The sequence below is a fragment of the Ahaetulla prasina genome, chromosome 12 (genome assembly GCF_028640845.1).
Source record: "Ahaetulla prasina isolate Xishuangbanna chromosome 12, ASM2864084v1, whole genome shotgun sequence".
NCBI classification, from domain to species: domain Eukaryota; kingdom Metazoa; phylum Chordata; class Lepidosauria; order Squamata; family Colubridae; genus Ahaetulla; species Ahaetulla prasina.
Window position 1 is genome coordinate 29,978,312 of NC_080550.1, and position 14,467 is coordinate 29,992,778.

Genomic DNA, 14,467 nt, shown 5'->3' on the forward strand with positions numbered 1-14,467 from the left:
CTTGTTCTTGAATGCAAATTTGCTGTCCTATGGAATAGTCAGAAGAAATCTGGTAGCACCTTCTCTAACTCAGATCTATATCTCACAAAAGCTGATACCTTTTAATAAAATTTGCCGGTTGGAAAAAGTGCTACCAGATTCCTGATTTTGTACTATCATGGATTAACATAGCTCTGCTTTTATAGTGTTGATGGCATGAAAGTCATGTCTTTATTATTGTTTCTGATAACTTCTCAAGAACATCCATGCTGTTTACTTGGCAGCAGGTTAAAAGTGTATATATTGACTGCTCCATTATTTCTTGGGACTTTCCAATCAAGTCTATTCCCAAAAGTGTTTTTTTGAAGAGGCAACTGGAGTTTCTTGTTATTCTTTGAAGACCTTTCGCTTCTCATCCAAGAAGCTTCTTCACCTCTGACTGGATGGTGGGGAATGGAAGGATTTGTATTCCTTGCAGACAGCTGGTCATTTGCATCCTTTTAGAGAGTCCTTGAGGCCACTTGGAGGTTTATCTGTGTCCTCAGGGTCACCTGAGTGGTGCTCCTGGTTCCTGTAAAAATCCTCTAAAAGGATGCAAATGACCAGCTGTCTGCAAGGAATATAAATCCTTCCATTCCCCACTACCCTGTCCTAGCTGAAGAAGCTTCTTGGATGAGAAGTGAAACATCTTCAAAAGAAAAAACAAGAAAGCCCAGTTGCCTCCTGGGACAACCATTACCTGGATGACTGAGAATCTCTACAACACAGTAGAGTAGGCCACACAGTGGTCTACTCTACCAAACACATGTGATTGGCACTTTGGTGGCTCAGGGTATCAGCTGAGTTGAACTCGGTCTACAAAGTTAGTTTGTGGTAGGTAGTTTAATTTACTTAATTTGTATTGCTTATATATAGTTTATATTGTGGGATCACAGGCAACTGGGTTAATTAACTAAATGTAGACTGGTAGAGTCAGAGGAAGGAGTCAGTTGAGGAATCAATTTAGAATCCCTACATAGCCACAAGAGGACAAAGTCTAACTCCACTAGAATGCTGTTGATCCTGCAAACTGTTGGTCTGAAAAGATTTCTGTGCATAGGCTTGAGCAATATATCAAGAATTTGGAACCTTCTCATGTGTGGATTTGGTTGTTTGGACCTGACATTAAACTATGGACCAGCAAGGTAAAACCACAGAGAAAATTCCTGCCATGAATTGAAAATCTTACTTTGTGGAAGTGATGAACATATTATTGCTAAGATTTATAAAAAGTTATTGAAACTTAATTTGGAAAGTGAATATGTAAAACATTGTATGATTCAGTGGGCAAGGAATCTTGGATATAATGTGATGCTTGAAGAATGGGAAAATATGTGGACGAAGGGTTTAATATTTTACACTAAACTATAATTTAAAAGAATTTTTATAAGATGATGTATCGCTGATATTTAGATAAGTCATCTAAAATGTATAAAGGTATTACAAATGAATGTTGGACTTGTAAAGAAGGAACTTTTTATCATTTATAATGGACATGTGATAAAACAAAGACATTTTGTAGTAGTAAGATTCATAATTTAATATAGAAAATTCTTAAAATGAAAATAAAGATGAAACCAGAAACTTTTCTTTTGGGTTTAATGGAAAAAGACCTGGAGAAAAAAATTGGAACTTTGATCTTATATATGTTGACAGCAGCAAGACTGCTGTACACCCAAAAATGAAAGGACACTTCGATTCCTACCATGGACAAATGGCTGCAGAAGCTGATGGAGTTGGCAGAAATGGTAAATTGACCATTCTGAGTAAAGAAAAGAATATATGTACTTTTGTTCTGGGGTGAAATCCGATAGGTTCTGGAGAAACCGGCAAATACCACCTCTGGCTGACCCCAGAGTGGAGTGGGAATGGAAATTTTGCAATATCCTTCCCCCAGAAGTGGGGAGGGAATGGGGATTTTGCAGTATCCTTCCCCGGCCACGCCCACCAAGCCACGCCAGCCACGTCACGTCATGCCCACCAAGCCACGCCCACAGAACTGGTAGTAAAAAAAATTGGATTTCACTGCTGCTTTTGTTGCTACATGGAGACCTCTTCAGGACTTTGTGCTTCAGGAAAAATGAAACTTTGATTTTGGGTTTTACTGATTAGATTGGTAGATGTTTATAGAAATGGCTAGTTTATATTACTATGAAAAGGCAAAAAGTGATGGTTTGATGTTAATGCTCTATTCTATTCTATTCTATTCTATTCTACTCTACTCTATTCTATTCTAATTTACTCTTGCATTTTGAATCTTATCTTATAACCTAATAAAATGTTTTTAAAAAAATTTAAAAAGGAAAGAAAATTCCTGTCACTTACCAGTGATGTGAACACAAGTTCCGTTTCCTGATCCTGTTCGATTTCCGATCCTGATCATACATACATAGTTTCCCGAATCCTCCACAGCTACATTCAGTAGTCTAAGAATCACTTTCTGCCTTAATTTCTCAGAGTTTGGGTTACTGAGCTCCTGCTTGTCTTTGTACCATGTCACTTTCATCAAACTGACATTGGCAACTCTGCTAAAACTGCACGCAATTGAGACATTGAACCCAACTCTTCTGCTGACGTTTTGTGGAGTCTGGTTCACAGCCACATAGGGCTTTTCTGCAAAAAAAATTAATCACAATCATAATTTGCATCTGTATTTTAGACTTGCTTTGTGTTGGAGCAAAGGAAATAGAATTGGTTAAAATATTAAGAGAAGAGTCTTATGCTTTACAATTACAACCCCAAACACATGTGTATATACACACACACACACACTGCTGCAACAGATAATTGATGAATTCCTTAAGAACATTTTATTGCTGGAAAAATCGGTCTGCTAAATTTGGTAGCAGATTTCAGAGTAGAGCGGTCCTCGTCTTACAACAGTTCGCTTAGGAACTGTTCAAAGTTACAACAGCACTAAAAAAAGTGACTTATGAGCATTTTTAACACATATGACCATTGCAGCATCCCCACAGTCATTTTGTTTTGTTTTGTTTTTTGTTTACATTTATATCCCGCCCTTCTCCGAAGACTCAGGGCGGCTTCCAGTGTATAAGGCAATAGTCATGTGATCTCTATTTAGATGCTTGACAACTGACTCACATTTATGATGGTTGCAGAGTCCCGGGGTCACATGATCCCCTTTTGTGCTTCTGACAAGCAAAGTCGATGGTTAAGCCAGATTCACTTAACAACGGTGTTACTAAATTAACAAGATTCACTTAACAAATGTGGCCAGATAAGTCGTAAAATGGGGCAAAATTTACTTAACAATTTTTTATTAGAAAACCAGTTTGGTGCAGTGGTTAAAGCAAGAGAAACAGTGCAGTTTAGATGGATTGTGTGAGAGAAAGAGGGCAAAGACAGGTCCTCTCTAACAGTTCCCAGAATGTATGTTTTATGTGCAAGGAGTCTGTGAATGACCACAGGTAGTCCTTGACTTATAACCACAATTGACCCCAAATTTACCAACATTAATAAGCTATTTGTTCAGCAGGTTGTGTCCCATTTTATGACTTTTCTTGACACATTTGTTAACTAAATCAGTGCAGTTGTTAAATGCACACACACACACACATGCGCACACACACGCACACACACAAGTAAAAGAGATCAAGACATCTTGGAGGCTACTACAACTTCCAATGATACAAATGGATACACCTGGGTAGTTTTCTTGATCTACAAGTTATGGTAGGATCTGTTCTAAACTACATACTTTTTATGTGTGTCATACTATCATGGCCACCATCTTGAATTTATGAGGAAGCCCTGTTGGCAACTGAACAGGAATAGCAATAGTAATAGCACTTAGACTTATATACCTTACAGGTGTCTCTAAGCGGTTTACAGAGTCAGCATATTGCCCCCCAACAATCTGGGTCCTCATTTTACTGACCTCAGAAGAGTCAACTTTGAGTTGGTCAGGATTGAACTCCTGGCAGTGGGCAGAGTCAGCCTGCATTCTAACCACTGCGCATCATTCATGGATGCATGGAGGGAGGGAGGGAGGGAGGGAGGGAGGGAGGGAGGGCGGAAGGAAGGAAGGAAGGAAGGAAGGAAGGAAGGAAGGAAAATAGCAATAGAACCTGGATTTACATAGCGCTTCACAGTGCTTTCCAGTCCTCTCTAAGCAGTTTACAGAGTCAGCCTCTTGCCCCCAACAATCTGGGTCCTCATTTTACCCACCTCAGAAAGTTGGAAGGCTGAATTAACCTTGAGCCTGGTGAGAATCGAACTGCCAAATTGCAGCCAGCCGGCCGTCAGCAGAAGTAGCCTGCAGTACTGCACTCTAACCACTTGACCACCACGACACAAACCACGGGAATGGTTGGTGAGTGTCTGTTTCTGGAGTGTTAATCTATAGCCTTGAAATGTCTTGCCAGATTTCTTACTTTTATATAATTTCTCTGAGTCCATACAAGGCGCAAATCAATCAAGCCACTTTTTGCTAAACTAATTAGACCCTCTCCCAAATCTGGCTGAACTGCTACATTTTCATAGAATGGATAACAGCAAAAAGAATTAAGGTTCCCTAGAATGGATGGATGAATGAATGAATAGGCATATTTACCCCAGATTATTACATTTGTGCTCCCCTTTTGCGAATCTCTTAAATCGCCAATTTCACAGCAATAGATTCCAGAATCAGCAACAACAGTTGACTTAAGAATTAAAATGCTGGATTTTTTCATTTCATTTTTAATGACAAAAATCCGGGATGAATTATTGATCTTTTTCTCCATCTTCTTCCAGTTTACAAACCACTTTGAAACGTTGCCTTCCACTTTGCAATTCAACCTCACGTCTGACCCTTCTGATACGTTCAAAAAAGGAGGCATCTGAATGACAGAAAAGGACCGAGACTTTGGCAGTTCTGGATTCCCTGTGGAACCTGGATGAGAAGCAGAAACACAACAGCATGTTGAAAGTTTAAAATGAAAACGCTGTACTCAAGGACAGGGAAGCTACGTCTAAATTTCAACTCATTTTCACTGAAATCGTGGTATGTGGGAATGATCTTAGGAGGCAGGAGAGAGAGAGCTATATGAAACTGTTTAACCAGTATGTTTATAACTGTGGAGTCCTTGGCGCTCTCTGACTTTAGCTGTTTCCTCCTCCTCCTCCTCCTCCTCCTCCTCCTCCTCCTCCTCCTCCTCCTCCTCCTCCTCCTCCTCCTCCTCCTCCTCCTCCTCCTCCTCCTCTCCACAAACCCCATTCCCTTCTAGCACTGATGATGTTACCTAGGTGGGTCATGAAACATCTGCCAGAAAAAAACCAAGCTCAGAGAGCACCAAGGACCCCACAGTTCTCCTCTTCCTCTTCCTCTACCTCCTCCCTTTTCTTCCTCTTCCTCCCTCTTCTTCCCCTTCCTCCTCCTCCTCCTCCTCTCCAAAACCCCACTCCCTTCTAGCACTGATGATGTTACTTAGCTAAGTCATGAAACGTCTGCAAGAAAACCAGCAAGCTCAGAGAACCCCTCATTTCAATCCTGAGCTAAACAAATTCTCCTTTATTGGAAGATAACTTTTGTAGATCAGGGTTGAATTGTGGAGTCCTTGGTGTTCTCTGATCTTTGTTGGGAGGTGTGGGGGGGGGAGAGAGAGAGGCCCAACCACCAACATCATCTGTCAGCCCGGTCTATCAGGCTATGTACTGTATAACTTCCTCTCTATTTTCTTATGGGAGGTTTTATTGTTATTATTATGAATTTGATTTGTGACACAGCTAAGTGATTCTGTGGCTTACAACTGGTAACAACAATAAACAAAGTTAAAAACCAATATGCAAACATATAAAAACTTCTATCATCAATATAAAAACAAAATCACACTCAGCAGCAGAATTCATTCTACCTGAGCTCAATACAGCTGATTTCTGGTCTTTCCAACTCAGTCTCAACTGCCTTGCCCTTTCATCACACTTTCAATCTCAGTTTTAGGATTTTGGTTATTTCATTTATATATATAAATGAATATATAAACCTCAGAAAACACATATATATACATATATATATATATATATATATATATATATATATATATGTATGTATGCGTGTATGTATGTATATGTATGTATATGTATATGTATATGTATATGTATATGTATATGTATATGTATATATATATATATATATATATATATATATATATACACATACATACATACATATACATATACATATATATCAGAAAACAAATATATATATATATATACACACACACACACATTTTTGCTTCATTTTGCTCTCTCGCAACTTCCCTTTCCTTTGTGGGTTGATGCTACTTCCCCATATCATTTGGGACTTTTCAACTCTGCTCTGGTTTCCCATCTCAAGTACAAGTTCCATGTGGCAACTGCAGCCAGCGATGGAACTCGCATGCATTACGACAATGTTGCACAAATGATGAACATGACACAATCGGTGAGGTTTCCAAGATGATATCAAGATGCATGTGACATCCTGGGAGATTGTACTGGATGCCCATAACTCCTTCTTCCTCCGGGTCTTGTCTCCCCTTACCCATTCTGTCTTTTCCTGCTTTTCCTGCTAGTCATAGGATATGACTTTCAATTGCCACCATCCTTCTGCAACCAACTTCAGGTTGCTTTGATGCATTTCAGGAAAGGAAAACTGTTAAGTTTGGGCAATGACGAGGCAGGAGACCACACAAGTGACAACAGCTCTTTAGTTTATTGTGACCCAGCAAAAGACCAACAGCAAAAATCCCTCTTTAAATACTATTTTGGCTGAGGCATCAGCCAATCAGCAACGTGCTAGTTCCCGCCCAAACTTCCCTCTTAAAGTTCAAATACATAACACTCCTCCCCTCCCAGAATGCATTGAGCCCCTTTTTTGCATGGAATTTGCATGTTATTTCTCCACGTAGTCACGCAGGTAGACAGGGCATCTCCTAACTCTTTCTGACCTGCGCAATTCATTCCCTGGGAGTGAGTCGAGCTGGTCGGAGGGACTGTTTGTTCCTCCCAGCTCCTCCTCCGGGCCCTCCGGCCCTGGACTACTTGCAGAGTTGTCCCTGCAGTCTTCTGGAGGAGCCAATTGGCGTCACTGGACTTCTTCAAGTTCAGATAAGTCCTCCGATCGCCGCGGGTCTGAGTTAGCTGTTGGTTCAAATATTTGGTAGTCAGGGTCTGGTTGCGCAGTTTCTGATTTATTTTGTACCCTTCTTCATAATTGATCTATGTGGCGCCTCCATACTCGGCCATCCCCCATGTCCACTATATATGATTTTGGACCTGTTACTCCAGTGATCGTTCCTTTAAGCCATGCTGGGCCTTCACCATAGTTATGTGCCCACACTGCATCACCCATTGCCATTTCCCTGGTTTTTTCCTTGATGCCTTGGTACCTGTCAGGGGAATATGTTGGGTTTAATCTATCTAATGGACACCTGAGTTTCCTACCCATCAATAGTTCGGATGGGCTGTGCCCTGTGGCTACACAGGGGGTTCTGTGTTGTACCGCTAGGAAGATATCGATTTTGGCTTGCCAATCACCGGGGGTTATTCTGGATAGCGCTTCCTTGGCACTGCGAACGAATCGTTCTGCAAGTCCGTTCGTCGCCGGGTGGAAAGGCGCCGAGAGGACATGTTGGATGCCCTCTTCTGCTAAGTACCCCTCGAATTGAGTAGCCGTGAATTGCAGGCCGTTGTCGGACACTAGGGTGTCTGGCAATCCGTGTGTTACAAAAAGGTGCCGCAATGTTGTAATTACAGCTTTGGCTGTTGTGGATTTCATAAGCACGATTTCTAACCACTTTGAAAATGCGTCTACCACGATTAAAAATGTTTGCCCATGGAATGGTCCGGCAAAGTCTATGTGGATCCTGGACCAAGGACCCTGGGGTTTCTCCCATTCCCTTATGGGGGCTGTCGGGGGTAGTGGCCTTGACTCTTGGCAGGCCTGGCACCTTCCTACCCTGTCGCTAATGTCTTTATCCATTTGTGGCCACCATACATAACTCCTCGCAAGGCTTTTCATTCTCACAATCCCTGGGTGACCCACATGTAACAGTTCCAACACGTTTTCTCACAGTTTCTCCGGGATAACCACTCTATCCCCCCATAACAGACAACCCCCTTGAACCGACAATTCCGAGCGTTTTTTGGTAAAGTCTTTGAAACGATCCCCTGGTGCATTGGGCCATCCCCTCTGTACCCAACCGATTACAGTCCTTATAATAACGTCTCTGTACGATGCCCTAGTCACCTCCTTAGAAGTGACCGGCCCGGAGTCTAGAGAGTCAATTAGTAGGATGGGTGTTCCCGGGGTCGTGTCTTCGATTGTCTCTGGTAGCGGGCATCTACTCAAAGCGTCCACGTGTCCTAGGTCCTTCCCTGGACGGTGGGACAATTTGTACGAGTATGCCGCCAGGAAAATAGTCCAACGGCTCATCCTGGGTGATAGGGCAACCGGAGTTGGACGGTCCCCTGCCAGGAGTCCTAACAGTGGTCTGTGGTCTGTTACTATTTCGAAATGGTGCCCAAATAGGTATTCGTGGAATTTTTTGACAGGGCCTCTCTGTCTAACTGGCTATAGTTTCTTTCTGCTGTTGACATCGTGCGGGAAAAATATGCTATGGGGGCTTCCGATCTGTTCGGCAGCCTATGGCTGAGGACAGCCCCTACCCCGTAGGGTGACGCATCGCAGACTAGCACTAGTGGTAATGTCCCGTTATATTGGATTAGCAGGCTATCACTGGACAAAAGGTTCTTAACATCCTCGAATGCCCTAGCCTCAACCTTGCCCCACGTCCAAGCAGCCTTTTTTGCTAATAGCTTGTGCAGCAGCTCTGCTACTGTTGCTTTATTTCGCAAGAAAACCGCGTAGAAGTTCACAAGCCCTAAAAATGCCTGTAATTCAGCCTTATTTTTGGGAGCCGGAGCCTTTTTGATGGCTCGCACTTTGCTCTCCGTGGGGTGGATGCCTTCTCTATCTATTTGGTAACCCAAGAATTCTACGGATTCGACTCCTATCTGGCATTTGTTGAGCTTGACCTTAAGTCCAGCAGACCTGAAAATGCCCAAGACCTTCTGTAGTTTGACCCCTAACTCATCTAGGTTCTCTGCTGAAACTAGTACGTCGTCAAAATATGGCACGACCCCTGGTATTCCTTGTAGCAGATGTTCCATTAGATTTTGGAACAACCCTGGGGCTACACTGACTCCAAACTGGAGTCGAGTGCATTTGAATGCGCCTCAATGCGTTACAATCGTCTGCACCTCGGCTGTGTCATTGTCTACGGGTAATTTTTGGTAGGCTTGGGCCAAATCAAGTTTGGCGAAGACCTGCCCTTGTCCCAATGAGTGCAACAGATGTTGTACTACGGGAGCGGGGTATGCGCTCTTTTGCAATGCTTTGTTAAGCGTTGCTTTGTAGTCAGCGCAAATCCGGACTGATCCCTCCGGTTTGACTGGGGTCACAATCAGTGTCTCCCATTTGGCATGGTCGACGGGGACTAGTATGCCCTGGCTTACTAGTTTGTCTAACTCCCGGTCTATCTTGGGCTTAAGGGCGAAGGGTACCCGCCTAGCCTTTAACCTAATGGGAGCTACCTGGGGATCTAAATTAAACGAAATAGGGGTCCCCACGTACTTGCCCAGGCAGTCCTGGAAGACGTCCTCGAACTCTTTCAGCAGTTCATCCTTTAGGTTGACTCCGTTTTTGTGGACCCCGGTCACTTCCATCCCCAGGGCTCTGAACCAGTCCAGGCCCAGCAAACTTGGAAGGTTTCCATCTATGATGGTGACCAGTAGAGTTTTCTTTAGGTTTCCATATTTCACTTTGACGGACGTGACTCCTCGAACAGGGATCCGGTTTCCCTGGTAGTCTTGCACTCTCAGCTTTTAGGTTTGCAGTTGGCGTTTCGCGACCTCTGGCAGGTTCCTTGCGACGGTGTCCCAGGACATGATCATGATCGACGATCTGGTGTCCACCTCCATCTTATACGGCACTCCTTCGATGTGCATCTGTGTGAATATCTTCTTTTCTATTCACGTTGATGCGTGGCCCACTCGTACAGTTGTTTGGTTCAATTTCGCGCCTCTTTTGGATGAGCCAATCCCTGGCCGTTTCATCGGTCCAGCACTCTGCTGATTGGCCGGTTTGAATTTTGGGCGGGACGGTTGTGGGGCTCGACAGGCTTGTGCGATGTGCCCCTTCTTTTCACACCGCCGGCAAATTGCGTCCTTGAATCTGCAATTTTGTCGTTGGTGTTGGCCTCCGCAGCTCACGCACTTGTCCCAGTCGCCTCTCTCCGACCTCCCGGTATAGAAGACCTCTTCTTCCTCACCCCCGGATTCGGCCTCGACAACCTCGCTGTGGACTGGCGCTGCTTTCGTGCCAGTGTTCGGTGTGTTCGGTTTCTGTAGAGTCTCCGCCGCTTTGGTGGATATCTCGTGTGCCCTGGCCTCGTCCAGGGCCAGGTCTAGGGTCAGGTTGCTTTTGGACAGCAACCGCCTCTGTAAACGAATGTCCCGGACCCCACAAATGAGTTGTTCCAGTAAAGAGTCATCCAAATCCCGGTACTCACAGTGGTTCGCGGCTTTCCTCAATGCGGCCATGTACACGCTTATCGATTCGCCCTCACGCTGAACTCTCTGTCTTAGCTTGAAACGCTGAACAAACTTCGACGGCACCGGAGCGTAGTGTGCCTTCAGTGTCGTTTGCAGCGTTTGCCATGGTACCGACTGTACCGGCGTTGGTTCCAACAGCGACTCGGCGGTATCAAAAACCTCTGGTCCGCAGTGGCTCAGGAAGTAAGCACACTTCCGATTGTCCGAGACTCCCTGTAGTTCGTTTGCTTCGAGGAAACACTCGAAGCAAGCCATGTACGACCCCCATTTCTCCTTGGCAGGGTCAAATGGCACTGGTGGTGTATATCTGGACATGGCTATGTAACCGCTTCCGATACTGGCTGGGTTTTGCGAATCCGTACTCCTTCAGCTCTTTTCCTGGTCTCGCTGCCTCAGTATCCCATCCTCGTCGCCAATGTTAAGTTTGGGCAATGACGAGGCAGGAGACCACACAAGTGACAACAGCTCTTTAGTTTATTGTGACCCAGCAAAAGACCAACAGCAAAAACCCCTCTTTAAATACTATTTTGGCTGAGGCATCAGCCAATCAGCAACGTGCTAGTTCCTACCCAAACTTCCCTCTTAAAGTTCAAATACATAACAAAAACAATGGTCATAAAGGAGATAAAAGCAGTCCTTATAACTGCTCCTCCTTCTTGCAAGACCTACCAAAACTGTGATCCTTGGCAATTTACTTGACTGTGCCATCTAGGAGCGGCAAAGCCTGCACCCCAATTATATCAAACCAACAGTTGGCTCATGACCTGGTCCAGGGAGAAGAATGACAGCATTAGTACCATATTTCTAGAAAGGTTGGGGTTCAATGGATGCAACAAAGCCAATACAGAGACCTGATCCAATGAGGGCAAGCTGAAGAACCTGAGGGTGTTCTTCTCCTAGTCTAGTCTAGTCTAGTCTAGCCAGCCTAGCCTAGCCTAGCCTAGCCTAGTCTAGTGAACTTCTGGATATTCTATCTCCACCAGGAAGAATGGCCTACTACTCTTTTGGGGAGAGGGGTGCCTTTGAGTCAGTCTTGATTCCTGGAGACTACCTGGACTAGTTCCTGCAGTTTTCTTGGCAAGATTTCTGAAGTGGTTTTCCATTGCCTCCTTCCAAAGGCTGAGAGAGAATGACCGGCCCAAGGTCATGCAGCTGCTTTCTCCCCAAAGCAGAACTAGAATTCAGGGTGTGCTGGTTTTCAGCCTGGTGCCCTTACCGCTGCACCAATATGTCTCCCTGTCTTACTTTTGCCAATTGCCCAAACTGTCAGCTGCCTATCTTCATTTTCTTTGAAGCTCGCTAGCAACTGCCATAACCCGGGGGAAGAGGGCATTTGGGAGGGGAAGTGTGCTGGAAATTTGGGGAATATTCTTTAACACATTCTTCGGCTCAGTCTTTGTAAACAGCAATGGTTCATGCCAAACATTCCCTATTCATATCACAAATGACTACAATGATCTAACACAAATAGATTTCACAGAAGATAATGTTGAAAAGGCACTATGTGGACTGAAACCATCTATTGGACCTGATGGACTATGTGCATGCTTTCCACTGTTATAGCAGAACCCCTAAGCATAATCTTTGAAAAATATTTGAGGACCAGCTCCCTATCCAACCTATGGTCACTAGCCATGGTCATCTGTAGCTTCAAAAAGGGAGACCCCAGCCTAGTTGAAAATTACAGACCAATCTCTTTATGCTGCATCACCTGCAAAGTAGTGGAATCTATTATCAACCAATCCATTACTCTCCACCTAGAAAAAAGCAACCTACTCTTTAATAAACAATTTGGTTTCAGAAAAAAATTATCCTGTAATCTACAACTTCTACACTGCAAAAACATATGGATTACAAATCTTGATCAGGGCAATGCAATTTATATAGACGTCTGTAAAGCCTTTGATTCAGTAGTACATGACTCCTAAAACTAAAATCCTACGGCATCGCCAGACCCATCCATAATTGGATAACTATGTCAAACAGGCAACAAGTGGTCAAAATAGGGAGTGCCCTATCAAATCCTACACCTGTTAATAGCAGTGTCCCACAAGGCAGCGCTCTAGGACCAACACTCTTCATACTATACATTAAATGACCTTTGTGATCATATTTTAAGTAACTGCGTTCTCTTCGCCGATGATGTTAAACTATTTAACACTACCAACAATGCGGCTACCCTTCAAAAAGACCTTGACTTTGTGTCGGAATGGTCAAAAAATTGCAACTCCAAATCTCAACCAACAAATGCTGTCTTACACATTGGCAAAAAGAATCAGAACATAAAATACAAGCTAAGTGGACATGACCTTGTAGATGAGCCTTACTCTGTCAAGGACCTTGGAGTACTCATATCAAATGATCTAAGTGCCAAAGCCCACTGTAACAACATTGCCAAAAAGACATTCAGGGTTGTAAATCTAATCTTGTGTAGCTACTTCTCCAGTAATATTACACTACTAACGAGAGCATACGAAACATTTGCTAGACCAATTCTCGAATACAGCTCATCTGTCTGGAACTCATACTGCATATCGGACATTAATACAATTGAGCACGTCCAGAAATATTTCACAAGAAGAGTCCTCCACTCCTCTGCTCACAACAAAATATGCCACCAGACTCGAAATTCTGGGTTTAGAAAATTTAGAACTCCGCCGCCTTCGGCATGACCTGAGTATAACTCATAAAATCATTTGCTACAATGTCCTACCTGTCAATGACCACTTCAGCTTCAACCACAACAATACACGAGCACACAACAGATACCAACTTAAAATGAACTGCTGCAAACTCAATTGCAGAAAATATGACATCAGTAACAGAGTTGTTAATGCCTCGAATGCACTACCAGACACTGTGGTCTCATCCCCAAAACCCCCAAACCCCAAAAAGTCTGTCTACTGTTGACCTCACCCCATTTCTAAGAGGTCTGTAAGGGGCGTGCATAAGAGCACCAGCGTGCCTACCGTCCCTGTCCTAATGTTCCCTTTGATTGTAATCATTTTATATATTCAATTCATGCTTATACTTGTTTATATTATCTAATATGTACTCCACAAAATAAATCCTGAATCCCTCGGGAGATAGGGCGGTATAAAAATGTGATTAAATAAATAAATTAAATAAATAAATAAATAAAATAAATGAAAATCTCCCTCGACCCATGTTGTATCTTAAGCAGCGTCTTTCTGAAGTAGAAGAAAACTTACCTATGAAGAGGAAAGGCAAGAAGAGAAGAATTCTGACTAGCTGGGGGCTCATGTTGTCTCATGCGGTGGAGATTTTCTGCCTGCTGTGGACTTCAGCTGCACCATCAAGTCCAGTTGTGGGAAGAACCTGGCCAAAACTCTCCTAAGGTCAGGAGGGGCTGCTTCGAGAAGTACAGCCAGCTGTGAATGAGCAATCCCTCCCTTTCACGATCTGTCTTGCCACTCCCCATTTCTGCCTCTAGTTCCTTTTTTTCTTTTTCTTTTCACTTTTATCTTTTCCTGTTTGCTGTTCCCTTTTCTGACTATTCTCTATTTCCTTTTTGACAAAAATGTGCTGCGCCTTCCATTTGGGCACCCAATTTAGAAGGCTGGAAGAAAAGGTTATAGGTAGAAACAAAAAAATGGGGGGGGAATACGTTGGGGACTGTTCTGCATAAACTGGGTTAGAGTAGCTGCATCTGAACGAGACAGAATTAGCCAAGGTGGTAAGAACCTACTTCTTCTCCAGAAAAGGGGGTTATACAGATTATACAGATTAATAGAGTTGGAAAGGATCTTATAGGTCATCTAGTCCAACCCCCCCCCCCAGCAGGAGACCTTACACCATTTCTGACAGATGGCAGTCCAGTCTCTTCTTGAAA

The 14,467-nt window shown here is 43.6% G+C and overlaps 1 protein-coding gene across 4 annotated transcripts in view; it reads right to left on the minus strand.

Annotated features, from left to right (window-relative positions):
* The window catches only part of LOC131184349 (vascular endothelial growth factor receptor 3-like), a 29,845-nt gene extending 15,834 nt beyond the window's left edge, over positions 1-14,011 (minus strand). For all 4 annotated transcript variants that reach the window (XM_058155517.1, XM_058155516.1, XM_058155515.1 and 1 more), the window contains exons 1-3: positions 13,827-14,011; positions 4,592-4,912; positions 2,344-2,631 (exon numbers count right to left, since the gene is read on the minus strand). In XM_058155517.1, coding sequence (XP_058011500.1) covers positions 2,344-2,631; positions 4,592-4,912; positions 13,827-13,878 — 661 coding nt within the window. In that variant the 5' untranslated portion in view covers positions 13,879-14,011. The remainder of the gene's footprint in view (positions 1-2,343; positions 2,632-4,591; positions 4,913-13,826) is intronic.
* Between the last annotated feature and the right edge of the window lie 456 nt (positions 14,012-14,467).